General features: G+C 39.7%; 1 protein-coding gene across 7 annotated transcripts; it reads right to left on the reverse strand.

Annotated features, from left to right (window-relative positions):
* Nucleotides 1-27,509, reverse strand: LOC131257988 (ribosomal RNA-processing protein 7). 7 transcript variants are annotated; one of them, XM_058259003.1, is made up of 9 exons: nt 27,353-27,509; nt 23,224-23,416; nt 22,157-22,306; nt 16,337-16,483; nt 12,136-12,297; nt 11,843-11,995; nt 8,808-8,905; nt 3,945-4,155; nt 1-425 (listed from the first exon to the last, which is right to left on the reverse strand). In XM_058259003.1, the coding sequence occupies exons 2-9, from the start codon at nt 23,225-23,227 to the stop codon at nt 340-342; spliced, it is 1,011 nt and encodes a 336-aa protein (XP_058114986.1). In that variant the 5' UTR covers nt 23,228-23,416; nt 27,353-27,509; the 3' UTR covers nt 1-339. The 7 variants fall into 7 exon arrangements, with proteins under 7 accessions (XP_058114986.1, XP_058114985.1, XP_058114982.1 ...); XM_058259002.1 differs by having other exon boundaries at nt 11,843-11,988; nt 12,132-12,297; nt 16,337-16,486; XM_058258999.1 differs by having other exon boundaries at nt 16,337-16,486; nt 27,353-27,507.

Consider the following 27,509-nt stretch of genomic DNA (forward strand, 5'->3'; position numbering starts at 1 on the left):
TGGAATCAACCTGCAATTCCATTAGTTATCATTACCAAGTGCAACTGCGATATGAGCCAGCTGATGACTTACAACTCTGTCATTCCCTCTTCACAATTCATTTCGTTTGTGCATCCCAACACGCCCCTAATAACCATTATGAAATGCAATATAACAGATTGTTCTACAAAAATTTCCCATCCAATGACCATTGAGCATTTGAAATTCTCACCATCGCCTCTCACCTGACAGAACCCCATTTTATTCCTCTAATAAGCTGTGCTGGCAGTCCAAAATAATCTCTCACTTTTGAGTCGGCGGTCTGCATCTGAAGTTCAACAACACGGAATGCGGATACTGTCAGTATGGCCGGAACTTCCTCGCAGCTCTCATCTGCTGTATACGCTTCTTATCCTGCTCGAATTTGCTCTGCAGCATCATAACCTCTGCAACAAAGAATATTTTTGCATTAAAAGAAAAGGAACATCAATTGATTCGGAATGAAATTCCCAATAAAAAGAGCCAACTGGCAAACACCCTCCTTAGATAAAGGAGCTTTGCTAAGTGCACACATGTGAACAATCACCACATGCACCAACCTGGCTCCGTGATACGAGATCTAATCCATTCATTAGAGGTATACCACAATTCAGATGCTTTCACCCATGAATTAGGCTGGGCCAATTTGTCAGATGGGCCACAGTTTACAAGATAAATTTGTGGCTTGACTTAAGTTTCTTTTAACTGTCCAAATGTGTCTGAAATTGTGGCCCTGCTGAATGGACCGGATTGATTTTAGGGGCAGAACAGGGAAATGGTCAGGACCACCTTATGGATGGCTCAGATATTGCATGTCTGCTACCCTAGAACATGTGGCAGCGTATGAATTAGTATCATTGTACACGTGTACAAAAGTTCTAGATAAACACTTGAAAAATAAAAGAGAAATGATCAAATACAACATTGTATGTTAACTTCGACATGTGATGTCTTCTTTCCTGCCAGCATGTCACTTGGCTCGTAACATCCAACCGGTGAGAAACTTGCACCCAATCATAAAGATCACCAGTGAGGCATTCGATAATGGTAAAGGTGGCCACTGTCGTTGCCGTTACAATACGGGCCGTAACAGTTATGGTGAAAAAATTAACACAAGACACTGTAAACAACACCATAACAGCCATTATGGATCATTTTTTTCCACAACGGCCCTTACGACCCCATAACACATAACAGTAGCCACTGTTACCATTACATAATGGCTATTACATAACCTTCTTTGGATACCATGATTATCAGGGACAAAAAACACAATAGTCCATTCATAAAGCAGGGTACACCATTGAAATCCATGGACAGCAGATGGTCAGACTCAAGGTGTCTGGCCCACCTTGGTGAGTGGATGGTTCCAATCATTACTCCAGGTGAACTTCATGGTACAGTCCGTCCTTTTCACGGCTCAGATGTTCCACTAAGATGACACATCAGTGGAAAATAAAACGTTCTATGTCATAGTTAACATAGAGCATTGTATATGAACATTTCTCAAACTGAACCTAGAAGCAAAATTTACATATAGCATTATATATGAGCATTTCTCAAATTCAACCTAGAAGCAAAACCCAAATTTTATTTATAAAAATGTAAAAATCAAGCAGCAGAACTCATAAATTCTCAGCTTTGAAAACATATGTTTATCAGATATATATTTTTTAGTTCTTGTGAGCCAAATTGGTAGATTCATGCCTTGGTGAAGTTTAGCAGCTCAAGGAAGCTAAGATCCAGGAGGTCCGGTTAACCACATAAGGCAGTAGTTTGGTTTGTCATTTATGAGAGTGTTTTAAACACATGAAGAAGATCGCATCTCTTTCTTCCTTCCGAATTATGAGGGTGCTTAAATGACAAAAAGTCCTAGAGAATAAATAAGATGAGGCATTCCTGAGTAGAAATAACTAAAGAGGAAGTGGTTTCACCAGATTAAGGAGATTTCAGTACCTCAAACCATGGTAATCAGTCAGCTATCACCATGTTGGCGCACCTCACTACAACTCCCTCAGCAGTAAACCTCTCTCTGTTCTCATTTACTGTCCTTCTGTAAGCAAGTAGGCCCCACTGATGACAATTCAGCATTCAGTGTCATCTAGCGGGAGCAGTCACAGGGCCCACTTGCTTCTAGAAGGACTGAAATAGGACAGCTGCAGTTCCATGCCCCAAACAGGCCCTTCATCAATTAAGAACATCATCATCTAAGCCCCATCCCAACAAATTCGGGTCGGTTACAATTATTGACGCAATTGTCAAATGATGTTTGAATTTACAGTCATACATAACAGACTTTTCTTTCCTCCTTCCAACTCTATATCAGATTATCACCAAAGCCATTGGCACCCTACTAAAAGAATTCTTCCCTTGTAAGCAATGCCAAAACCCCCCACATTGTTGAAGTAAATATCATAGTCCTAAAACTTGGTGGCTTGAGTTGAAACTTGGCCGAGTCAACTTCACTCGATGAGATTTTGAGCTCTCTTGGAAACTCACTGACAAGCTTGACTGTGTCCAAACTCAACAAGACTCATCCAGTCCACTAAAAAACGTGGCCAACTAGATACGACTCGCCTGACTCAACCGAGTCACTAGCCTAGTCAACTGCTTTTGGTCACAAGTAAAATGGGGATTTTTATTTTTATTTTTTTGAACTGTGTAAAATGAGGATGTGAAACTCAAACTCACAATCTCATCAGGAAACCATGGGCCAGCTACCAACATGCCACAAGCTGTGGTTGTGCTTATTTTTTGTTATTTTACTTAATTTTCTTGTTTTCAACAATGTTAAATATTTATCATCACTAAAGACTTTTGATTTAATTATTAGAATATTGAATCAAGTCAAGACTCGATCAAGTCTTCGAGTTGACCTGACTCAGTTGAACATCAAGTTGACTCAACTTTTGGCCTTTTGAACTATGGTAAAGTCATGATTCACTTAACCTGCGACTAAAAGCTATCATTTTAACATTTTTGTTTGATCAACTGCGCACGGTTAAAATAAGATTTTTACGACTCAGTTCTGACTACCTTGATTATACTTGAATCAAGTCAGTGAAGCATCCAGTGATTTAAATTCCTTATTAGCTGATAAACGCGCCATTGGTCATTACAAAGAATATGGTGCAGCAAATCTTGAGCAAATCTTTTATTTTTGGAACCCTTAAAAAAATCAGTTCTTTCTTTTTACATTTAATTTATTCTTAGGATTTTTACTATTTTTATTTCTTTTTTGATATTTGTTACATACAAAAATTTGCAATATACTATTAATATATAGTATTTTATTATTTTATAGATGATGATGAAGTTTCTGTGGGATGTGTTAGCGAATCTGAAATTTACAAGTCACCGAGTCGGACACCTGTATTGGCCTCTGCCACTGACATGGATACATGTCCAACATGGGAAAATAGTTTGGAAGAGATGGGGAAAAAATGATGGCTACTATCTGTCTGTTTCTCTAAGTTTGGATGTTCCAATAAACATGGGTGGGCAGGATCCTTTTTCATTTAAATCAAGTTATGGATTATTTCTGAACCTGAAATTATCCAAATAATGATTTGACAGGAAAGGCACAAAAATGGAATCCTATGTAATGATTTTTCTTCCAATTCCAACCATACACCTTCCCAAACGGCGAACGGCCGGCTGGAATAGCAATTTCACAGTTTTTGTTCCCAAACCGTTCGTAAGTTGCAAACATCCCAGCCTTATGTTTTGGACTCTGGGTTCCACAGTTTCAGGGCTCTAATAGCATAAATCAAGAACAGCACTCTCTAGACGTAAAAGAAAAGATGCAACATTATACAGCAGCAACATCAGCTACTGCACCCCTTTTTTTTTTTTTCATTGAACAGTTTTAATTGTTTCTGGAATGGAAAAATAAAAGGACATTTTATTCGTAGAATTTAGCATACCATTCCTCTGAGCTTCCCGTCTTTGAAAATTGTAGAAATTGAGAGCAACTCCTTTCTTTTTCTTTTGGGCCATTTTATCCAGCACAGCAGCCTCTGCAACAGCGCCTACGGCAACTCCACTTTCGGAATCTGTTGTCTTTTTCCTTCCTTTGTGGTGTTTCACAACAGTCCATCCACCTTCTGCTACACGTGACTCTCTCTCTTTCTTTGCCTACAAAATTCAGAGTAGACGGAATGAATACCAAAGTGAGGGCAAAGAATCCAATACTATAGAAGCTACTTGTCAGATTTTAATGAACTGCATGTTACAGCAAGGAATATGATCATAGTAATTTTAAGAATTCAAACACATGCATGCATTTACATCCATAAACTGTGGAATTACTTAGAGAAAGAAGCAAGAAGAAAAAAAGAAGAGAGAAGAAAAAAGAGAAGAAAAGATGGAATTAGGGTTGGACGTTCCGCCTCCCTCTTTTTAAATTTAGTCGAGTGAAAAAAATTTGCCAAAAAGGGTCTCTTTTTCTTTTTCCTCCACGGATTGTAACTTGCTTTCGTTCTCTTAGGAGCATTGGCTTGCTATCTCAGCAGGCCTTTCTTCTCTTTTGTTCCCCTTTCTTTTTTAATACAATTTCAAGTCTCCTTTCAAAAAAAAAAAAAAAAGCCAAAAACGCCCTCACTTATTACAATCTCATTAGTACACAAAGCGTACACAATAAGGACCATGAGCAAAGGATAAAAGGAAATGGGCCATATGATTATACGGCTAGCCACCAGGTCATGGTGTGCCGTAACGGCTGTTATGGGGCCGTAAAGGCTGTTAGGTAAAGGTAACAGTGGCAACCGTTACACGTAATGGGGTCGTAACGGCCATTATAGAAGAGATGACTCGTAACGGCCATTATAGAATAGATGACTCGTAACGGCCATTACAGCCCTTGTAATGGCCCTTTATGCCCCCGGTAAAGGCTGTAACCGTCCATTATGGGGCCGGTACAGGTTTTTTGGGTTTTTTTCAAAAAAAATAAATAAATAAAAGAAAAAGAAAAAGAAACTGTGACAGCCGTTACAGCCTGTATCTTAAATGTAACAGTGGTGGCCGTTATGGCCGCCGTTACCTTTACAAAATACATTGCACCAGGTGGACCGTAGATACACCACAATCAATCTGGACTGTGGATCATAAGATCCAACATGATCTTTATCAACATAAACATGCGTGCATACAAACACATATACGAATAGAAATACATTATAAATGCCTTAGGAATGCCTATCAAAAATAATACATACATACCTTTTTGCGGGTCCAAAGGCACACATGAGGCAAATACATATGAATATATACACACGTGGATGTGTGTGGTGTTTTAAATATCGACGATATTAGCCGATATATCTTGTATCCCACCTGTGCAATACGAAACGCACAAGTAGTGCCAATATATCGCACCTATTCGATTGTGGAATGGTGGGACTCTTTCCACGTTCATGGTTTCGCTGGTCACAGCCTACTCTCCAAATTGAGACTCCTCAAGGAGAAAATTAAAGTCTGGAAGACTGAAGTTCTTAGGAAGAGAGAAATTAAATCCCAAAGCTTATTCGTTGAGTTTGCACCAGCTCGGTTCTAGTGTCGAAGGTGATATCCTATCTTCAGACCTTTTAGCCAAACGTATTCAGATAATCCACTCTTTATCCTCCAGAGCCCTTGAAGACGAAGTAACCTGGAAGATCAAATCGCGGGCGAGGTGGATTTCTGAGGAAGACGAGAACACAAAATACTTCCACAGTTTAGCTAACATGAGAGCTCGGGCTAAGGCCATCCACAGCATCACTGTTGAGGGCAGAAAGGTCATATCCGAAATAGCTGTGGATCACTTCAGATCAGTTCTTTCCTCTGAGGGATGGTCTAGACCTCGATTGGACGGGATCCCTTTTCTCTCACTCCTGAGATCGGAAGCAGATCCTCTGGAGGCTCCGTTCTCGGAAGAAGAGGCAAAAGCGACCCTTGATGCGATGGAAGGAGACAAATCCCCAGGACCTGATGGGTTTCCCATGAGTTTCTTCCATACTTTCTGGGACAGCGTTTGTCCAGATGTCATGAACTTCCTCAACGAATTCCACTCCAGGGGAAAGCTACCCAAGGGTATCGGAGCTTCATTCATAGCACTTATTCCCAAAGTTGTTGGAGCAAGCTCTTTTTTCGAATTCAGGCCCATCAGTTTGATTGGCAGTTCGTATAAAATTCTGGCCAAAATTCTATCCAAGCTCATTTCTAAGTATCAAAATGCTTTCATTAAAGGTAGGCAGATCATCGACAGGGCCTTGATTGCAGATGAAGTTCTCCACTCTTGTCACAGATCCGGAATTAAGGGTGTGTTCTATAAGCTCGATATCGAGAAGGCTTATGACCACGTCGACTGGGGCTTCCTACATTATATGCTTCTTCATATGGGCTTTGGTGTTAAATGCAAAATGTGGATCAAGGCCTGCATTGAATCATCGCACTTCTCGATCCTTCTCAACGGTGTTCCTAAAGGATTCTTTCCCAGTTCGAGGGGTCTTCGCCAAGGTGACCCCCTTTCTCCCCTTCTTTTCCTCCTCATCGCTGAGGCTCTCTCTCAGTTATTGTAAAAGGGCCAAAGCTCTCGGTTATTTAGGGGTATATCGATGCCGGGAATTCCTACTCCAATATCTCATATTCAATTCGCTGATGACACGCTTATTATGATTGAAGCGGATTCCGAAGCAATCAATAACCATCACACTACCCTTCGATGCTTCGAGGTAGTCTCAAGCCTAAGAATCAATTTGGCTAAATCCAAGATCTTTGGGGTCAATCTGATGGTGGAAGAAACTCAATACTCACACTGATACTCTTCACTGTCCGATAGGTAACCTACCCACTACCTTTGTAGGCCTTCCTCTTTGCATTCGTAACCCCCCCTTTACACCTCTGGGACAAAGTCATCAAAAGATTTGACTTCTATCTAGCCAGATGGAAGTGTCGATAGGAGGTAGGCTCACCCTCATTAAAGCCGCCCTGTCCAACATCACCACCTACTTCATGTCTCTCCTTATTTGTCCTCCTTCGATCTTGGCTCATATTGATAAGCTCAGAAGAGACTTCCTGTGGTGCGGCAAAGAGAATCAAAACAAGTTCCATCTGCTAGATTGGCAGGAGGTCTATCGTCATTTCCAGGATGGTGGAGCAAGCGTTAAGAATCTGAAGGCTACGAATAAGGCCCTTTTGGGCAAATGGACTTGGAGATTGGGATCTGAACCGGCAGCTTTGTAGAATGTTGTCATCAAGAATAAATATGGCACGTCTCAATGAGCTTCTTACAAAGCTTCCCGCATCTGGAAAGGTATTTTGCTTTCCAAATCTTCTATCATTCAGCACACTGCCTTCCAAATGGGGAACAGGGCGGCAATCAAGTTCTGGGACGACCTCTGGCTGGGGGGAAGAAGGCTGAAGGATAGTTTCTCCTCTATTCATCGCCTTGCTGTTAGCAAGGATGGCGTAATCGTCGATTTTTTCACTCAATCCTCTTTCGGGACGGTGTGGGATATCAAATGCTACAGAAATCTGGATGATAGGGAGGCATCTGATTACACGGCCCTTCTGTTGTCCTCGACCTCCCTAATCTAATCTGAGCAGGAAAAAATTATCTGGTCGAGAGACAAATCTTCCAGCTTCTCAGTCAAATCTCTCTATGATGTTTTCGCCCCCCATCACCCCCTCAAAACCCCCGCCTGCCCTTTTATTTAGAAGTACCTTGTCCCTCCTAAGTACTTATGCATTAGTTCGTTGGCATCAAAAAATCAAATTCTCACTATAGATAATCTCAAGAAGAAAGGGATGCAGTTGGTAAATATCTGCCTTTGCTGTATGAAGAGCGACGAATCGATGGACTATCTCTTCGTCCATTGCCCCTTTATCACGTAAATTCTTCAGGAATTTTTTTCCCGGTTCAGCGTCAGCGGATTATATCTTGTATCCCACCTGTGCAATACGAAACGCACAAGTAGTGCCAATATATCGCACCTATTCGATCCAGCGAGCATTTTCAATTTTCGATCCATGTTTTCGTTGTAAATTACGTTAAAATAGTGTCAAATGGTTACAAATCTATGATTCTTCATGTCTTCCATGAAAAATTATGGATTTGGAACTTCAATTTCGAGATTTGGGGGAGATGGGTCAAGTTGCAGAAAATTGAGAAAAAACAAAATTTCTCAATTTCACACAAATCAGTTGCAATCTTTGTATCCAAAGACAAAATTAAACATGTATGTAACCTGATCTAGTGATTCTTTTTTCTTTTTTCTTTTTTTCTGTTTTCTTTTCTTTCTTTTTTTTAATTGATATGTATTGCTTGTGTTTCCATAAATGTCTTCTTACGTTTATAAATTATATGAATAGACTTTGAATATACTTCCATCAGTTCAGTTGGAAAGCACATATATTAGGACCCCGTACAAAGGAAACCCCTATTATGTGCATTTTTTTGTAATGTTTTGATTGTGTTGATGTCTTTTTCAACAATCCATGAAGTATCATTGAAACATTCAACCTATTTCCCAATGCTCCCATGTTTCCCAACAACAATGATACATTAAGCGATACAACTGATATATCCCATGCAATAACTGATATTTATCTGTATCACAAGGGTGCGATACATTACGCGATAACAATATTTAAAACAATGGATGTGTGTGCATGGCTATGTGTTCAGATACATCACAGAACTGGTCAATTGGGTGTTTTAATAATGAGACTAACAACTTTATTGTAGGCATCACAGAGAATCTGCAAATAACAACAACAACAACAACAAAGGAAGAAAGAAAGAAAGACACCTGTTCCTCTTGTGCCTCATGAGCAGTTGTGAAGGCGTCAATTCTTTGTTGCAATATCTTCAAACCAGGTCTATTTGTATGGTATTCAGTAATCCATTCTGTTGCAAACAGAAAAATTAGTCTGCCAGCAGCCCTGTAATGAAGCATGAATGTCCAATTTCTAAGAGAAAGATAAGTGAAGAGACATATTGTATGCATAACTTCTCAGAATCAATGCCTAAGTTGCTGTCAAAGAGACATCTGGCATCCCTTGGAGGCAGACGCACACACACCTGGACTCTGTGTTTCTACCACATGCCTCTTGACCACACCACCCAGCAAGTAATGAGTGCCAGATTGCTATACGGAACTTTGCATGCATTCCCAATCACACTCAAGCATATGCCTTTGGATGCAAACAGGGGCCAGACCTTAGAATAGTACCCTATCAAGAAAATTGAATTGTGCATGGGGTGCATGGGCTAGCTACAGTATGTGCTCACCATCATTTCTCAAATCGTGATGCCCAACCCCTGTTTATATGGCATGTTCGGGAAATTGGGAATCCAGACCATCCAAATCGTAGGCCCTGTTCTGGACAAAGCATTGCCACCCAAGAAGCATTGATCAGACAATCTTAACCATCCAGTCCTCTTGGTGCCACAGCATAGAAGTATTTGCCCCAGAGGAGGAATCCTAGAATCCCATCTGTTTTCTGGATTTGGAACCATTTGGATGGTTAGGCATTTGATCTATGTAGCTTTTTAGTATATGCTCCATCTACAACATGCCCCATGATTTGGACAGGCTGAAGTGATTTATAAATGTATGCCATGTGTATGGGGGATGAGCCATTCTGTACAACTAGAAAAATATATAAAGAAAAAATTGAAAAATAATTCTACAATGTGGATGGTTTAGCTATAAAATTTTCCCAAATTTCACCTTTTTATCAGAGGGTGAACCATGTTCAAAAAGTACAAATGGACAATGAGGATTCCATGACACAAAAACAATTCTATCATATCCAACCTCTCCCCACCCAACACGAATCCCCGTAGCACTAAAGAAAAAGAAAAGGGAAAAAAAAAAAAGGTAACCAATTTTTTCTTATTAAAAGAAGGTCAATTTCATCTAGGCAATATGGCCTAATATCGCATAGGAGCAAAACTAATTTTCAGTAAGATATGATCAACAACCAAAGGGATCGATTGGAATTTTGGAATGTTCTCAGCGAATGATGGTGATAAAGCTCCTAATTTTCAATAATTCACCTCAAACCGTAAACTTCAGATTAACTGGAAAGAAGAAATATCCAGGTTTGGCACAATGAGGAAAAGGGAAGTTTGGAAAAAGTAAAATATGCAATACAAATTTACAAGCAATAAGATCTTTCAATGGAAAAAGTAAAGGGGAAAAAAAAAAATCTTCCTAGAAGTTAATATCGCATGTTCAGGAAATTGGGAATCCAGACCATCCAAATCGTAGGCCCTGTTCTGGACAAAGCATTGCCACCCAAGAAGCATGGATCAGACAATCTTAACCATCTAGTCCTCTTGGTGCCACAGCATAGAAGTATTTGCCCCAGAGGAGGAATCCTAGAATCCCATCTGTTTTCTGGATTTGGAACCATTTGGATGGTTAGGCATTTGATCTATGTAGCTTTTTAGCATATGCTCCATCTACAAAATGCCCCATGATTTGGACAGGCTGAAGTGATTTATAAATGTATGCCATGTGTATGGGGGATGAGCCATTCTGTACAACTAGAAAAATATATAAAGAAAAAATTGAAAAATAATTCTACAATGTGGATGGTTTAGCTATAAAATTTTCCCAAATTTCACCTTTTTATCAGAGGGTGAACCATGTTCAAAAAGTACAAATGGACAATGAGGATTCCATGACACAAAAACAATTCTATCATATCCAACCTCTCCCCGCCCAACCCGAATCCCCGTAGCACTTGAGAACAAGAAAAGGAAAAAAAAAAGAAAAGGTAACCAATTTTTTCTTATTAAAAGAAGGTCAATTTCATCTAGGCAATATGGCCTAATATCGCATAGGAGCAAAACTAATTTTCAGTAAGATATGATCAACAACCAAAGGGATCGATTGGAATTTTGGAATGTTCTCAGCGAATGATGGTGATAAAGCTCCTAATTTTCAATAATTCACCTCAAACCGTAAACTTCAGATTAACTGGAAAGAAGAAATATCCAGGTTTGGCACAATGAGGAAAAGGGAAGTTTGGAAAAAGTAAAATATGCATTACAAATTTAGAAGCAATAAGATCTTTCAATGGAAAAAGTAAAGGGGAAAAAAAAAATCTTCCTTTAAGTTAATTGCATATTTTTCATTTACAGGAAAAATATTTCAAGAAAGATACCTGAAGAAGCAAACAAGTCTACACCAAATAGGATTATATTTCAATATTTCATGCCACCAGAGGATGCCAGCAGAACAACAATAACAAAATAACAGGAAGACAGAGTATGTGCCAGAGTTATGGATAATATTCCATGCTTTTCCCCTGCCACTGGGTAGATTGGAAACCCAATGTTGATGGTGGCTCGTTGGGCAATCTTGGAGAGTCAAGTATCGGTGGGGGGGAGATATGAGAGTGGTGATATTGTTCTTTGCTTCTTGGGTCCAGTGGGAAGTGGAAATTCTAATGGAGCTGAACTTATGCGACTAAAATCTAGGTCGAATTATTTCATGATGATTTTGAAGGGCCGCCTACTGTAGGAGACTACTCTTCGGCAATTGCACGGACATCTGGGAAGGCATCATCCCCATGTTTATTATCTCTTGTCTAAATGACATCAGAATGAGTTGTTGGTCTTCTTCTATTTCTTTTCATCAGGTTCCAAGAGAAGCCAAGTAGATTACCAACTCTCTTGCAAAGGCGTGAGTCGATAAATATCTCTTTTTATAGGTGACTATTATCCCTTGCCTTGATGGATTGTACTTGTCTTTTTCTCTGTTTTAATAAATTTTAATAATAAAAAATAAATAAAAATCATGTAACTCAATACTTGTTTAAAAAAACGTACTTTTCATTCCTTTGGAGCAGTCCTCATCCCCTGAAGACATGTGATAAACTTCATCCTCTTCAACTTCAGCTTTCTTTTCCACTTTCTTTCTTTCTTTCTTTGATACAACACGATCCTTCTTTTTGCTTTTCCCAGCTTTCTTTGATCTATCCACTAGCAAATAGCAATACAAAGGAGAGAGAGAATTGAAAGATATTCAGCTGCCTAATCTATTGAAAATGACCAACCTGTAGTTTTATCAGATTTTTTTATATAGGGGACAAAAAGAAGAAAGGAAGTTGCAGAGTACATACTAATTGCAACATCAGTTCCAGCGTGTGCTTCATTGGACTCTACAGAATCGACCTTGATTTGCTTCTTGGATTGGCTTGATTTTTTTGCTTTGCCATTGACCTTGATTTGCTTCTTGGATTGGCTTAATTTTTTTGCTTTGCCATTGCCAGTAATCCCGCCAGCTGAGAAATTGTACATCTATTATCAATATAGAGCTATGGTAAGCCCACACGTGTACACGTCAACGCGCATGCCACCACATAAGACAGCATGGCAAACATGTGCAGTATCCAAGCCATCCATCAGAAGGGTACCACTATGTAGATTCCCTGTCCCAAGAATCACGTTGGTCCACTAGTCAGGTGGCCAACAATTAACTGAACAATATGGTGGTGAAAAAATTTGCCCGAAGTTTTCTAACCCATCCACTTGATTCCAATACCAAGGCACACCTTCTAGTGGACTGCCTTTATCTTTTGGCAGTAACATCTTACTTGGTGAGGTCCACCTGATGGATGGTTGGATATTTCGCCTTTCCGCCACACTGGCATGTGCATTAGCTGACTTGTACACACACGGCTTAGCAAAGCTCATCAATGCAAATTATGAAAAGCAGTAAAAATAAACAGACAAATTATTACTTTAAAAAAAATAATAAAAATTTAAAAAGATCTTTTCCCGGTTGAAAAGAATTGTTCATTATGTTTCAAAGAAATAAATTCCAAAAAGCAATGAAAGAATAGAATTGGCATTTGATGTTCCTTGAAGCAATTTAGTGGAAAAGCACACAGAGTTTTCCTTATGTCTTTTTTATATACATATAAATGGCATTGATAAATGAAAAATGCTAAAGAGTACAGCCACAATGGACAAAGCTTGCTCAGTTTAAGAGATGGTTTGGACTCTGCTTTAGCATGAATATAGACTAATTCATTAACCTCGTATAGACCCCTACATCATCAGATGAATCTCGAATGCAATGAATGATGACATCAGTCTCCAAGTACCAGGCTTCTCTTCAGTGCCATGATATAGCAGTGAAGAAAGTTGTCTTCAACAAAGATATCCGAAGATATCACAAAGATATCCAAAAATCTTCAATTGTTCAAGAGTACTGTACTCATACAAGCCTTTAGCTCCAATAAGTTGCAAAATGCTATTTTAATTTCACCCATTTTTTTTCTTGACAAGCCATGAATATCAGCAAGTCTTGAATTTCCAATCGAAGCCCCATCAAAGTTGAGCTTGAGAGAGCAATCTGATGGTTCTTTCCACTTAGCCACTGTTCTTGTCTTAGAATAATCACCTTCCGCCACCAACTTCAAATCATGATTCGAAACTTGTTATGCACGAAGCCCCTAATCATAGCCCAGTTAGTAGTAAAATTGTAAATTCTCCATTAGTTTTGACATCATCACCGCTTTTAGGGCCATGCTATGAGTTTGTTTTGAGTACGGGTGTAAAAAATGAGTGCCAAAACTCCATGAGATTCCTTTGTCCTTGTAGCATGCTGAATGGCATGCAGGCTGGATTTTCTATGTTGATATTCTTGGACAGCCCATAGGATTGCCCTGGTTGCACTTTTCATGTGCATGGGTCAAGAGTGAACAGCGCTCCCAATTGAGAAGAACTCTGCCCTGGTAAGTTGATAGCAGTTTATGGACTGTGGAGGTCTCTGTTTGACCCTGTTTGACCCTCATAAATTTCTGCAACAAATACCATATTTTCCACAACTAGTGGGATGTTCCACAACACTAGAAACTTGCCATAGGCCATTGGCATATATGATACATCTCTTCTCTAGACTTCCTTGGAAGTTGCTCTATCACACCCTATTACAACCTTCACTCCACTCCAATCTCAAGATCTGGCATTTGATCCCACCTTGTTGAGGATCTTGCATGATCTGATTTCTTCCTTTCAACTTGTCCTAGCCTTGTGGAGACCTATCCCTTCACAAGAAAACCCTTTTTTTAAGAGTAAGCAAAACCATAAGTTACGGTAGAGTCAAAAAATGGGGCTCACAATGATGCATGCATGACATCCATTCTGATAATCAGATGTGACCTCACAAGATTGGCCCAGAGCCCAAAAATCAGGCTGATCCAAAACTCAAGTGGGCCACACCACAAGGAACGGTTGTGAGGAGACGCCCATCCATTAAACCTCCCAGATTGTTTGTGGGGCCACCATAATGTATACATGCAATCCAATCAAGTCATCACGCAAGCCCCAACAAGATTAAGGGATATCCCCAAAAATCAGGCCATAAAAATCTCAAGAAGGCCACTAGTCACACCACGTGGATTTGGAGGTTTTAGGCATGATTTTACACTACTCCTTATAGTGTGGCCCACCTGAGTTTTGGATCGGCCTTATTTTTTGTGATATACAGTGAACATGAGGAGCTCACACATGTGGATAGAATAGATTTCATATACATTGATATTTAACATCATACATAATAATATTTTTATATCATAGAATATTAAGGGCCTTTTTGGTTTGCTGTAAATGCCTTTAAACGGGTAGTAGATATGTAATGATGATTTACATTTGACATTTCAGACTTCCACAGGTACGGGTTGAAAAGAGACTTTAATTCCGTCACCTATTCTCTGTGGGCCCCACCATGATGTACGTGTAATTTCCATGCCATCCATTCATTTTTTTTCATATCATTTTAGGGCATGAGCCCAAAAATGAGGAAGATCCAAAACTTCCGTAGCACCCAAGAAGTTTCAATGGTAGGTGTTCAATTCCTATTGTTTTATGTGATGCAGCCCACTTGGGTTTTGGATTCACCTCATCCTTGGGCTCATGCCCTAAAATGATCTGCAAAAAATGGACGGATGGCATGGATATAATACATACATCATGGTGGGACCCACCTATTATAAGGTTGAGAATTTCCCGCTTTTCAAAGTGAAGTTCGCACTTTATTTCAAACAGTGTTTACCATAGATATGTTTTTACCATTGTTTACAAGCATTTACACCAAACCAAACAGGCCCTAAATATGACTGTTTATAGATATATTGACTTTTTAAATCAATCGAAGTCAACAACATTCAATTCCTCTCAGCCTAAAACCCCATATATCCCCAATTCCCTGAGTTCCCCCAATTCTAAATCATAATTTACCAGATTCCCCAAATCCTAACCATAAATTTTCCATTTGCCCCAATTCTCCCATATTACCAATCCAAGATCAAAATTTTACATGGATATCCAAAATCCAGTGATCTTCATGTTGAGGCCCATATTTTACACAGACTAGATTTCCTAGCTATGTGATGTGTTGGCAAGGAAAATTTGAACGTCAATTTCACATGAAGGAGCATATATTCAGTGTACACGTTTGGCTTCACAATGGAGCGCATTGGAATTGAGGCTGACACTATCCATAATGCAAGTCTTGCACAGGTAAGCACGTGTGGCAGACTGTTATGCAGTCATTTTGGAGTTTAATAGTCATTATCCGAACACCATGGTTACAGATCCATGGAATTTTTCTATTGCCGTTCAAACCATAAAAATATTTTTTCTTCGAATTCTCCTTCCAAGAGAAAATTTCCATGATTAAAATTCGATTTTAGTTTCCATGCATCCAAATGACCCCTAGAGTTTCTTTTAAGTCTTCCGGGTCATATGAAAACCCAAGATTTTCATAGATGAAACTTGTGAAACCCTTTTCAACACAAAATAAGCCTGCAACTTGCTGCGTCAGAATGACATCATGGCTAGAGTCCGCAGAATATGGGTCGTGTCACTCCTTCCAAGCATTTAATTGACCAATAAAAATGAAGAAATGGCGAGATTTAACAGAATCCGAAAAGAAAAATATTCCTTTCATGCAAAACAAAATAAGGTTCAACAATATTTAATAGGACTCAATGATCGGGTTCATTTAAACAAGGGGAATTACATAATAAAAAATGCAAGAGTCATAAGAATTAAAACAAATTTCTTTCAATAATGCCATTAAAAAATAATAATAATAATAATAATCTTCCAATAATTATTTTTTTTTAAATGGAGGTTTTTAATTCATCAAGTAGGTAAATAAATAAATGCACTGAATAAGATATGCCTATTGTGTTGTCTTTGGTGCAACATCATATCAAAACCCAATCCACGAGATGTGAGAAAACTACTATGACTTTCACCTTAAAGCAACGGCATGCAGTAGAAAATATACATGCAGGTCATACTACTCACATTTTACTTCATTTGAGCCATCTTCATCCTCATAACCAAGCTGATTAACTTCGCCATCAGCAACTTCAGTACCCTTCTCCTTTTTCCTTTTCTTCCTTGTCATCGATTTATCTCTTTTCTTTTCTCTGTCCGCCGTACTTGGTTCGTCTTCTGGAAACAGCATAGGCTACCTAATTAATCCACTTCACACTAAATTGGAATAGCATTTAGAATAAAGCAGCCTTCTTTACAACTAGTGTTGTTAAAATCAGTAAATTCAAGATTCAAATCGGAAGGTCCGATTCAACTTCCAATTAAAACAATGGAAAATTGAGCATGAGGTGAAAATACTATATTTATCAAAGAATTCCATCAGATCTTTGAAAAATAAAAATAAAAAGAATTCCATCAAGAACGGAAAGCCACAGGTTTCATGACTGTTAGAGGTCTTCACTTTTGTTTTGTGAATTGAAAGGGAGAGAATGAAATTGCTAAATATATGACAACATTAACTTCTTTCACTCGAATGAAAAAATGGCAAGGAATGTTCCAATGTGATTTAGCTTGGAGATGCATTATTTTTCTCACGGTTTTAAGCATTTCATGGTTTAAACTTGGTTTCATGCCAGGGAGGTCCATCATTGAAGCTATTTTCCAACTTAGACAATTGAAGAAGAGATATAGAGAGAGGAGGAAGGATCTCCACATGGTCTTTATCAAGGTATCCCATAATGGTAACGAACGATGGCCGCAATGACCACCGCTGTTACCGTCATGGTTTTTTTTTTTAATCTGTTTTGGCCCTGTTACAGGGCCTCTTTCTTTTTAAGATAATGGAAATTTTATTAAAAGAATGCCAAAAGTGCACGAAAGCTACAAGGAGCATCCCAAAGGAGGTTAAGAGAACCAATCCACATCAAAATTTGATTAGGAGCCTAATCTTTTGCATCCGCTTTAGCCCTCTAAACCACCCTAGACAGCGAGCTGCGCTTATCTCTGAACTGCCGGTTGTTACACTCACCCCAAATGGCCCAAAGACCCGCTAACAAGCAAGCCTCCACATTGCCCTCCCTTCCTTGCCACAGCCACCTCCATGCCAAGCTTGCATCAGCCCTTCAATCGAACCCAGAATCACCCAAGGAATCTTGAAAACCCCCCACAAGGTTCTCCCATACCACCTTCACTATTGAACAATGAATAAAGAAGTAGTTTACCATCTCCGCATCACTTAAGCACATGGAACAAATGTTGGGGATAATTTGTCAATGGTTTCCCCTAGTCCCTACCAAGCAAGAAAAAACCGCTACCTTGGGACGAGTGCCATACTCCCAAACACATGCTAGCGAGTCGAATCCAATTGTGAACCCCCTCGAGTGATCAGCTTGTAGAAAGATCAAACCAAGAACTTTCCAGAGTTCTTCACTTTCCAAACCATGGTATCTCTTACCCCCCAAGAAGGGCAAACCCTTGAAGCAAAGCCAAGGCTCTTAAAAACAGTTCAGCCTCCTCATCCACCAGATGTCTTCTACAAGGCAGGGACCACACCCATTCCCTGCCTGACTCAGAGAAGCATTTAGCAATGGTGATGCTACTAATCGAAGCAATCGTCGCCAGTCTCGGAAATTCGGACCACAATCTCATCTCCTAGCCAAACATCATCTCAAAAGCACGCCTTTCTACATCCCCTACTATGAATCCAAAACCTTCTTTGAAGGGAGCTGAAACGCTTTCAAAAGCCTTCCAAATGTTGGATGCCTGGTATAAGGAAGAACACTTGACACACCAACCATCCCCTGTCACTACATATTTGGCTATGATCACATCTCTCCACACAGGCTCTCCTCCTCCGTCCCAAATCTCCACAGCCATTTGCCGAGCAAAGCTTCATTAATCATATCCAACCTTCTAACCCCCGCTCCTCCCTCCCTAATTGATTTGCAAACAACATCCCACCTCACCAAATTGAATTTCTGGGAATCCAGCACGCCTTGTCACAGGAAATCACGCCTTAGCTTCTCCAATGTTGGATGGCCGTTATGTAGCCATTACAAGCCATTTTTATATAACAATCGCTATGTAACCGTTTTGCCCTACCTTGGTCTTTATTGACTTAGAGAAGCCTAGGTCCCTAGAGAGTTAATCTAGTGGGTGTTGGGAAAGAAAGGAGTTTCAAAAGAATAAATTGGCATGACATTATTAAGGATATGAATGAAGGAGCTGTAACAATGTGAGAACCAGGAGTGAAGAGACAAGTTCCCAATTACTAGAGGCTTGCCTTAGGAATCGGCATTGAGTCGTACCTTCTCACATTGGTTATGGACAAGTTAACAAGGCATTTGCAAGAAGATATCCCATGGTGAATGTTGTTTGCAAATGACATACTTTCGATTGGCAAGATGAGGGAGGGTATAAAGACAAAGCTAGAGTTATAAAGGGAGGCTTTAGAATCTAAAGGATTTTTTTTAAGGCAACAAAATTAGTTTTAGTAAACGGTTATATAGAGAGGAATTAGTTTATCTTTTTTAATCTAAAAGATCTAAAATTAGTCAGACTAAAACAAAGTATATAGAGTGCAATTTTATTAAACAAGAGTGGAAACAAGGAATTAGTTCTGTAATTTTTATTTTTATTTTTTTAAAAAAATGACCAGGAAAATTCCCAAATGACCACTTTCAATATCTTGGGTCGATAATTCATGAGAGTGGATAAATCAAGAAGTTGCCCATAGAATTCAAGCGGGGTGGAAGAAATGGAGACGTGCCTCTACAATTTTATGTGATCATCGTGTACCATTCAAACTAAAGGGAAATTTCATTGGATAGCCAGAAGACCAACCAAGCTTTATGGGATAGATTGTTGAGTAGTTACGGAACAACATATTCATAGGATGAGTGTTGCTTAAATAAAGATGTTGAGATGGATGAGTGGCAAGAAAAGGAATGATAGAATTGGAAATTAATGCATTTGAGGGAACTTGGGAGTAGCACCAATAAGTAATAAGATGAGGAAAAGTACACTTAGATGGTTGGTCATGTGCAAAGGTGACCAAGAAATGTGTGAGTTAGAAGAGTGAATTGGCACAAGCTAGGGCTCTAATAGGGCAAGGGGAAGGCCCAGATGGACATTGTCTAACTAAAAAGACTTGATGGCCTATGGTCCAATTGAAGTTATGGCCCTTGATAAAGTGGAATGGCAAACAAGGATTCACTTAGCCAACCCTGGTTAATTAGGATGAGGCTTAGATGATGATGATGAATATGCATTAATATAAGATTTCTGATTTAGTTAGGCTATCTCATCTTCTAATTTTTATTATCCAACCCAATTTCTATAATCATTCATAGCAGAGCCTCAAGGTGCACACTCTTCAAGATGTTTTACACTATGTAACACTTCAACAAAACCAAAAGATCTGGTTGTGTTTCTCACTGTATGAAACTTAAACCACCTTCGTGTATACCACCATATCAAGAAACTGATCAATTTTAAGTAATTAGACGAAAATGTAAAATAACAAACTTTCGAAATTCATTCTTGCATCTAGATTTAATTTCAAAAAGAAAAAAGGAAGGGGAAGTCCATGATCCAAATTCAAAGGGTTATGAAATTGACGCAATGAAACAAGTTCCGCATTGCTTCCACTCGCAGCAGCTATTCAAAATGAAATGTTTTTCCTTTTTTGTATCGATGAAAACACAAACATCAAATATTTCAGTATTGCAAAGATATTAGCCAACATTTAACTCTCCTCTTTGTATTACATCACTTTTTTCTTTTTAAGATAAGAGGAATCTTAGTTGAATAAAATTTAAATTTAAAAAAATAATAATAAGGAAGAAGAAGTAGAGGGAAAGATGTCCAAGGACTTGGGGCAACGTGGGTCAAACCCTCGTCAAGCAAAACACTGATAATAACGTTAGTCTCTCAAATCTAATCCCACATGGAGAAATGACATGTTTAACCTTGAGGCAGTATTACCAAATTTCATTAATACAAAACTCGCATTCCATATCTTTGAACCCTCATTAGACACCCAAGCAGAGACATTCCTTGAGTGGCCTTAGATCACCATAAGCATAGAGTAATCCCTACTAAATAAACTTACCCCCTTCATGAAGGGCACACAACTCCCTCTTTAAGAGAGCTCGAGAAAACCATATGAATGGCATCCTAATCGCCGGCCATGACTCATATGACACCACGTGGTCCAAGATTGCCAAGGAATGAACCACCGAAGTTTAACCTCCAATATGTAGAGGGCGGAAGAGACCACTGAGGTTTGAGTTTGAATTCCCAAGGTTCAATCATCACCACAATGCCAATCTCTCAGCAAGGCTAACAAAGAACCACGAGAACTGGAAGACAATGCAACTCTTGATTCTTTCTACTAAATCACCTCAGTCATCATCGCATCATTGAAAATATGATTGTTTGTCTCCTTTCAAATCTCCCAACAAATAGCAAAAAGGAGCAAATGCTATAAAATCTTGCATGTGTTCTTGAAATTCCCATTACCCCAAATTTTGAAGACCACGCCTAACTACTCATTAAACAACCAACATGGAACAACAAAGATAACCTCATGGCTCCAAATTGATTTCATCAACGTTCAACCATTTCCTCTCCACTCTTGGACATGACACACAAACCAGCGAGACGACAGCCTCTATGCTTGGGATGAAAAAGAGTACGGATTTAATTGGCTGTTGCCGTCATCCAAATTCCAAACTCGGACTACAATCCAATTAAAATGAAGCAAAAAATGGCAATGGAATAAAAAGGAGAAAAAAGTAAAACTTACCCCATGGGGAAGAAGCCATGACGTTGCTCCTTTTTTTTAGATAACATTCTTAATACGAGCTTTGCTAAGCCCCCACGCGTGTGCCAGCATGGCATGATAGGTCGAAGATCCAATCCATCTGTTAAAACAGCACCACTAAATTGATGCCCTAGCCCAAGAATCAGGTTGATCAACTGCTCAGGTGGGCACAGTTTGCAAAACAGATGTGCAGCTCTGAACATCTTGGCTGAAGGTTTCTAACCCATCAGCCTGTTTCCAATATCGGGGCCCACATGCTGGGTAGACCAGATTTATTTTGGGGAAAACATACGAGGTCGGACAAACCTGATGGATGTATGGATTGGATTTCACACTTACATGCCATGTTGGCACATGTGTCGAGTGTATACGAGCTTTATCGCACGCAAATCTAAGCTTAGCAAATCTCTCTTAAAATAACAGATCATTTTCTTTTTCTATCCAAAATTGATTCTTTCAAGATGCAATATATTTTGGGCAATTTTTAGAACATGATCTGCATATCAGATGATTATCCAATTTGCATGTGTTGGCAACCATTGCACCCACATTGCCCAGCTCGGGTGAAAATTGAGGTTTGACATAAAGTAGGCACCCGATCATCGAAATTTTGTCAAGCAATAACAAAAGGCCAACCCCAAATAGCTAGGACAAGGCTGCATCAATGATGATCAACATATCAGATACAATGTCATTCCCTGGGGAAGGGAAAGGGAGAAGCAGGGCTTGAAGAACAAGCCGTGCAAGGACACAGGATGTCACCTGTTGAGCAACATTGCTCGATGTGGCTTCTGCTGGATAAGCTCGATATCTAATCAATCATGGGGGAAATCACCAACTCCCTATTTTCTGTAATGATTGCCACGTTTGAGTGGCACATGACACACGTGTATCTAAAACCCAAACCAACTTAATCTAGTCCATCAAACTTTCCAGCTTGACTTACTTTGTTATATCAATATAAAAGCAGCTAAGCAAATGCTAAAGATGAACAAAAGCATAAATTGAGAATTCATGCATACCTTTCATGAATTCTGGGCCATCTTCTTTCTCAAAACAAATATGATTGACTTCATGGGGTTCAACAAAACCTTCCTTTTCCAATAACTTCTTCTTCTTCAATTTATGTCGCCCTTTTTTGCTACTTCTCCCTTCTTTTCTTGACTTGCCATCTGAAAATAGCACTGAAAAGGGTATCACTGACCATGAAGAGTGAAACCCGACGACAACCAGATTGACTAACACCACATCATGGGTTAAAGATAGAACAATTATATATAATCTGGGCCTGTGGAACAGTCCAATGAATCATATGAATGCGTGCAACCACAGGGTGTCCAATATGTGCTCAATCTAAACAGTCCAATTTGTAGGTCCCACTGTGAATGATTGAATCTCTGAGACTGAATGGCTCTAACTGTTCAGCAGATGGACAGTTGCCAATTGCACTTGGACAATTCACTTCATTTTTCCCTTTTTCATAGTATGTTTGATACCATCAAGCGAACTGTTAAGGTTGTCCAGCCTACCATGTGATTTTTGGGATATGGCCCATCCACAATGGTCTGGACTGATAAATTGGATGCATGCGTATCCACTATAACCCACCAGGGTACCATATAATTCTTCTTAAAGGTTTCAAGATGATAAAACAAATGAAGATCGGTATTCATCCCACAGCAAAGGGATTAGTGGATAAGGTGAATGCTCAAAAACAAAATTTAGTGGATAAGGTGAAATACAAGCCACGAGAAAAATTATCACAAACTCGTGGACACAGACAGGAGGGGGTGTTGTGTCATCCAATCAGGTAATGCCCACTAGAATAAACATACGTTCTGATCTAACCGTAAGCTTCCACTTAAGGAATTCATAAATGAAATGACTGTGGTAAACATGTACAGTTAAAATGTGGTTTGATTCTTTTCTGAAAAGACAGCACCAAATATAGTGTCATATTGAGCTAAAACTAAAAGGGCATGAACCTGAACCAACAAACAATGGAAGATTTATGTGTAATCAAATTTGATTATCAAGCTTACAAGTCATGGCTACTCAGTAACAAAAGTACAAAAAAAGCACGCCTTACCCATAATAAAATATTCAGCTTGCTTGAAGGAAAAGGATCTACAAGCCCAATGAGCGCATTCAAATTCTTGCCTGTAGGGATCTAAAACATATGTACGATGGTTGGTATCTAATGGACAATTCGGGAACAACCCAAGTAGAAACAAATCGCTAAACGAATTTTGTGATGGCTCAACAAGTTAAAGTCTCCACACCTGAAAACAATTAAAAACGAACAACAACAGAATGTGGTTATTATACAGGGAAAAAACATGTGAGAAAGAGAGAACTGGAGTGACTCAGAAATTTGTAAATATTATGAAGAAAGACAGATGTGTTAGGTAATCCAAGGAAGAGAGCTTCCACATGAAACATGCATGGTGAAATAACATCATCATCGTCCAACCAAAGATCAAATGATGATTAGATGCAGAACCAAGTTCTTTGATTTTTGCAGGTCAGTGTGACACTTAACATGTATTCTTGGTGAGCTCATCTTATCTCAAGTGTACGTGGAGTGTGGGCCAGTTGATGCAGACTACAAGCATTCATCTAGCAGGTCCTACTTGTGGATGGCCCTTAGTTGGAACATATAAATCAAACAATCCTAGCCATCATATCCCCATTGAATTTTGAGACAGTTTTGCCATGTGCTACGAAGCGAGAGATGGCTCCGATCGGTGTTTGTAATATCGATACTATCAGCCGATATTATCGGTATCGATGGCGAGCGATACCAAACCCCTCGGAGGGCCCTTGAAATACAAAAATTTCAAAGAATCTTGTGTCGTACGATATATTGCAAAATATCGTGAGGTATCGCAAAATATCATGCGATATCGATAGATATTATCACTTCTACCGTTTTTTTATCAGGGATTTTAACATTTCCTTCGCAATTAAAGGGCCAGGAATGTCGACAAATCAGAAGTCGAAAAAAAAAAAAACGAAACAGCCCCAGAAAATCGAAAAATATATATAAAAAAAGGAAATACTTTCAAAATAGTGTATTTTGGTACCTGTAGAAGAGATTGCCTAATCGGAAGTTGCATTTGGTGTGGCAATCAATCAAAGTCGTGCGCCGTTCGTAGGTAAGTGCGAAAAAATCTTCGATTCCCTTCGATTTCGGCAAATAATCTTAAAAATCGGAGATGTGGAGTGTATATGAGAGAAAAAGCAAGATTTTGGGGATTTAGGGTTCCTCTATTTCGAAAAAAAAAAGGGGCCTCAGGTGCCTTTTTACAGACGCGGATGAGCTGCCGACAGGTTTGAGTAGCGAGACTCGCGACTAATGTGACGTCACCAAGTTACGTGGCCCCAGCATGATGTATGCATTGTATCCACATCGTCCATACAATTGGAGAGATCATTTTAAGGCATGATAAAAAGCATGATTCAGATCCAAAGCTCCAATGGACCCCACCATAGAAAACGGCGAGAAGAGTGACGCCCACCATTAAACACTTCTAATGGCTACAAAAGTTTTCGATCAAGCCGATATTTGTTTTTTCCTTGTTTCATGTCTGTTAACTTATGGAAAGGTTAGATCTCAAATAAACATCACGGTGGACCTTAGGAAGGTTTCAACGGTGGGAGTCACTCTCCAGTTTCCCCACTGTCTTCTATGGTGGGGTCCACTACTACTCTGGATCTGCCTCATTCTTTGTCCAATGCCCTAATATGATCTCTCCAAATGGATGGATTGTGTGGAAACAACACATAAATCATGGTGGGGCCCACGGAACTTGGTGATGTTACTTTAGTAGCGTTGCTCAACCTGCAGGGCTAATCCGCGTCCTTTTTTTTTAACGTCCACATACAAATTTGGTAGCGGATATTAATAGTCTTGTTGGGGGCTCTATAGGGCCCACCACGATTATGTGAATCCACACCGTCCATCCATTTTGTTAGGTTATTTTAGGGCATGAGCCTAAAAAGTAGGCAGATCTAAGGCTCAAGTGAACCACGCCACGGGAAGCCGTGGTGACAATGATGCCCACCGTTGAAACTTTCCTAGGGCCCATCGTGATGTTTATTTGCCATCCAATCTGTTCATAAGGTCTAACAGACCTAGATGAAGAGAAAACATAAATATTAGCTTGATCCAAAAATTATGTGCCCCCAAGACACTTTCAACTATAGCCGTTCAATCCTCACTGCTTCCTATGGTGTGGTCAACTTGAGCCTTAGATCTCCCTACTTTTTTAGCTAATGCTCTAAAATTATCTATTAAAATGAATGGACGGCGTGGATAAGACATATACATTAAACTGGGCCCCACAAACCACTGATAAAACATATACATCACATTACTGATGTGTAATATATCTATGTTGTCCATCCGTTTCTCCAACCCATATTAGGAATAGGATGTGGTCCCAAAAATTAAGCAAATCCAAATATTAGGTGGACCATACCATAAGAAATAGTGGTGATTGAGTGCCTCACTAAAAATTTAAAAAAAAAATTAAAAATTTAAAAAAAAAAATCCTAAATTTTAAGCAGATCCAAATTCCACTGATGCATCATTAAAAACTTCATATTGCCCATGTTTCCAACGGTGTGGTCCACATGAGATTTGAATCTGCCTCATATTTTGGATTATGGTCCAAAACTATTTGGAAAAATAGATGGACAAAGTGGATAAATTGTATATATTATGGTGAGGCCCTAAGATCAGTAGGCAATTTACATCTCGCTAGGACCAAGTTAGAGATGGATGGTCCTATGGGGCTCATGGTGGGGCCCACAATGATGCTTGTGAGAAATCCACTCTGTCCATTCATTTTTCCAGAGCATATTAAGGCATGATACCAAAAATCAGGCAGATTCTAAGATCAAGTGGGCTGCACGATATGAAACGATGAGCATTAAACGTCCATCATGCCCCAAAAATCAACTAGTCGCATTATTGATGGGTATGTTTACAATTTCTACTTTTGAATGAATTAATTATATTTTCATACATGTTTTAATACATTTATTAATGTTATGCATTCAATTTGAATATAGTTACATTAGTTTAATTAGCCAGCGCATAGCTTACGACTCCTTGTAAAGGAAACCTATTATGTACACTTCTTTTTTGAGAGTTTATAATTTAAAAGTGTGTATTAAGGTATTTTTCAATAATCCTTGAAGTTTCATTGAAAAATTCAACAATTTTCCCAATGCTTCGCCATGTTTCCCAAAAGTGCGATAAATTATGCGATACAATGATATATCCCGTGTAATAACCAATATGTATCTATATCCCAAGGGTGCGATACATGGTGCGATACCGATATTACGAACACTTAGGGGTGTACATTGAGTTGAACCGAGTCGAGGCTCGGCCACTAGCTGACCTCAGCTCGAACTCGGCTCAGCTCAGTCCTCAAGCCTGACTGGCCAGCTCGGCTCGGTTTGCTCAGCAGCTCGGGCCGAGTTCGAGCCAAGTTCGACATTGAGGCATTTTCACAAACACCTGGACTGCACCTTCAAAATCTCACTGTATTTGAGATAGCAGCAATGGGTTTACAGGTATTTTATCAAACACCTTCTAAGCAACATAAAAATCAAGAAAAAAAAAGGGTGTTGGTTTCATATGCATACCTTCCTTGCCACCAGCGACACTTCTTTGAGTCATTTCAACAAACATTTGGTGAGCAACATCAATATCAAAGTAACCGAGTCACTGAACTGGTTCAGTTCGAGCTGGGTTCGATCCGAGTCGAGTCGAACTGGTGCCAGCTCGAACCGAGTCGAGCGAGCTAGCTCGGTTCGTGTACACCCCTACGAACACTAGTTCCAACTTCATCGCGAAAACAAGAATGGGGGAAAGTAATGATATTGACGCTAATAACGTGCCGGGCAGGCCGACTTTGCTCTGATCAAGCCAGCTGCACAGCTGCTGACATTGACGTCGGACGGGAATCCTGACCCAAGCCTGGGGCGGGGTTCCCGGCCGCTGCTCTGGGATTCCCGCCAGCCGCCCATGGGCTGTTTCGGGATTCCCGCTAGGACAGCGTGCCCAGGGATGACTAGCCCCGTCCGTTTTGGATTCGCGCTGGGATTCCCGCCACCCTGGGAGGGAGAGAGAGAGAGAGAGAGAGAGAGTCGGAAAAGAAGAAAACGGGAACGGGAAAAGGGAAGGAGGAAAACGAACTCACCGGCCGACGAGAATTCTGCGGCGTGTGAAGGTTCCGGTGCCGAATTCCCGGCGTCGGCAAGGTTGGAGAGCCGAAACAATAACGGAAGATGGGCCGTGAGGTTTTTCTAGGGTTTTGGCGCTGCTTTTTTTTTTGTGCGACGACTCGCGCGCGAGGA

This window comes from Magnolia sinica, chromosome 10 (assembly GCF_029962835.1).
Source record: "Magnolia sinica isolate HGM2019 chromosome 10, MsV1, whole genome shotgun sequence".
Classification (NCBI taxonomy): domain Eukaryota; kingdom Viridiplantae; phylum Streptophyta; class Magnoliopsida; order Magnoliales; family Magnoliaceae; genus Magnolia; species Magnolia sinica.

Coding starts and splice junctions, on each gene's coding strand:
- LOC131257988 (XM_058258999.1), bottom strand. Junction 16,487..22,156: donor TGGCCCAGAATTCATGAAAG/GTATGCATGAAT, acceptor TGCTGTTTCCAG/AAGACGAACCAAGTACGGCG. Junction 11,996..12,135: donor TGGAACTGATGTTGCAATTA/GTATGTACTCTG, acceptor GCTATTTGCTAG/TGGATAGATCAAAGAAAGCT.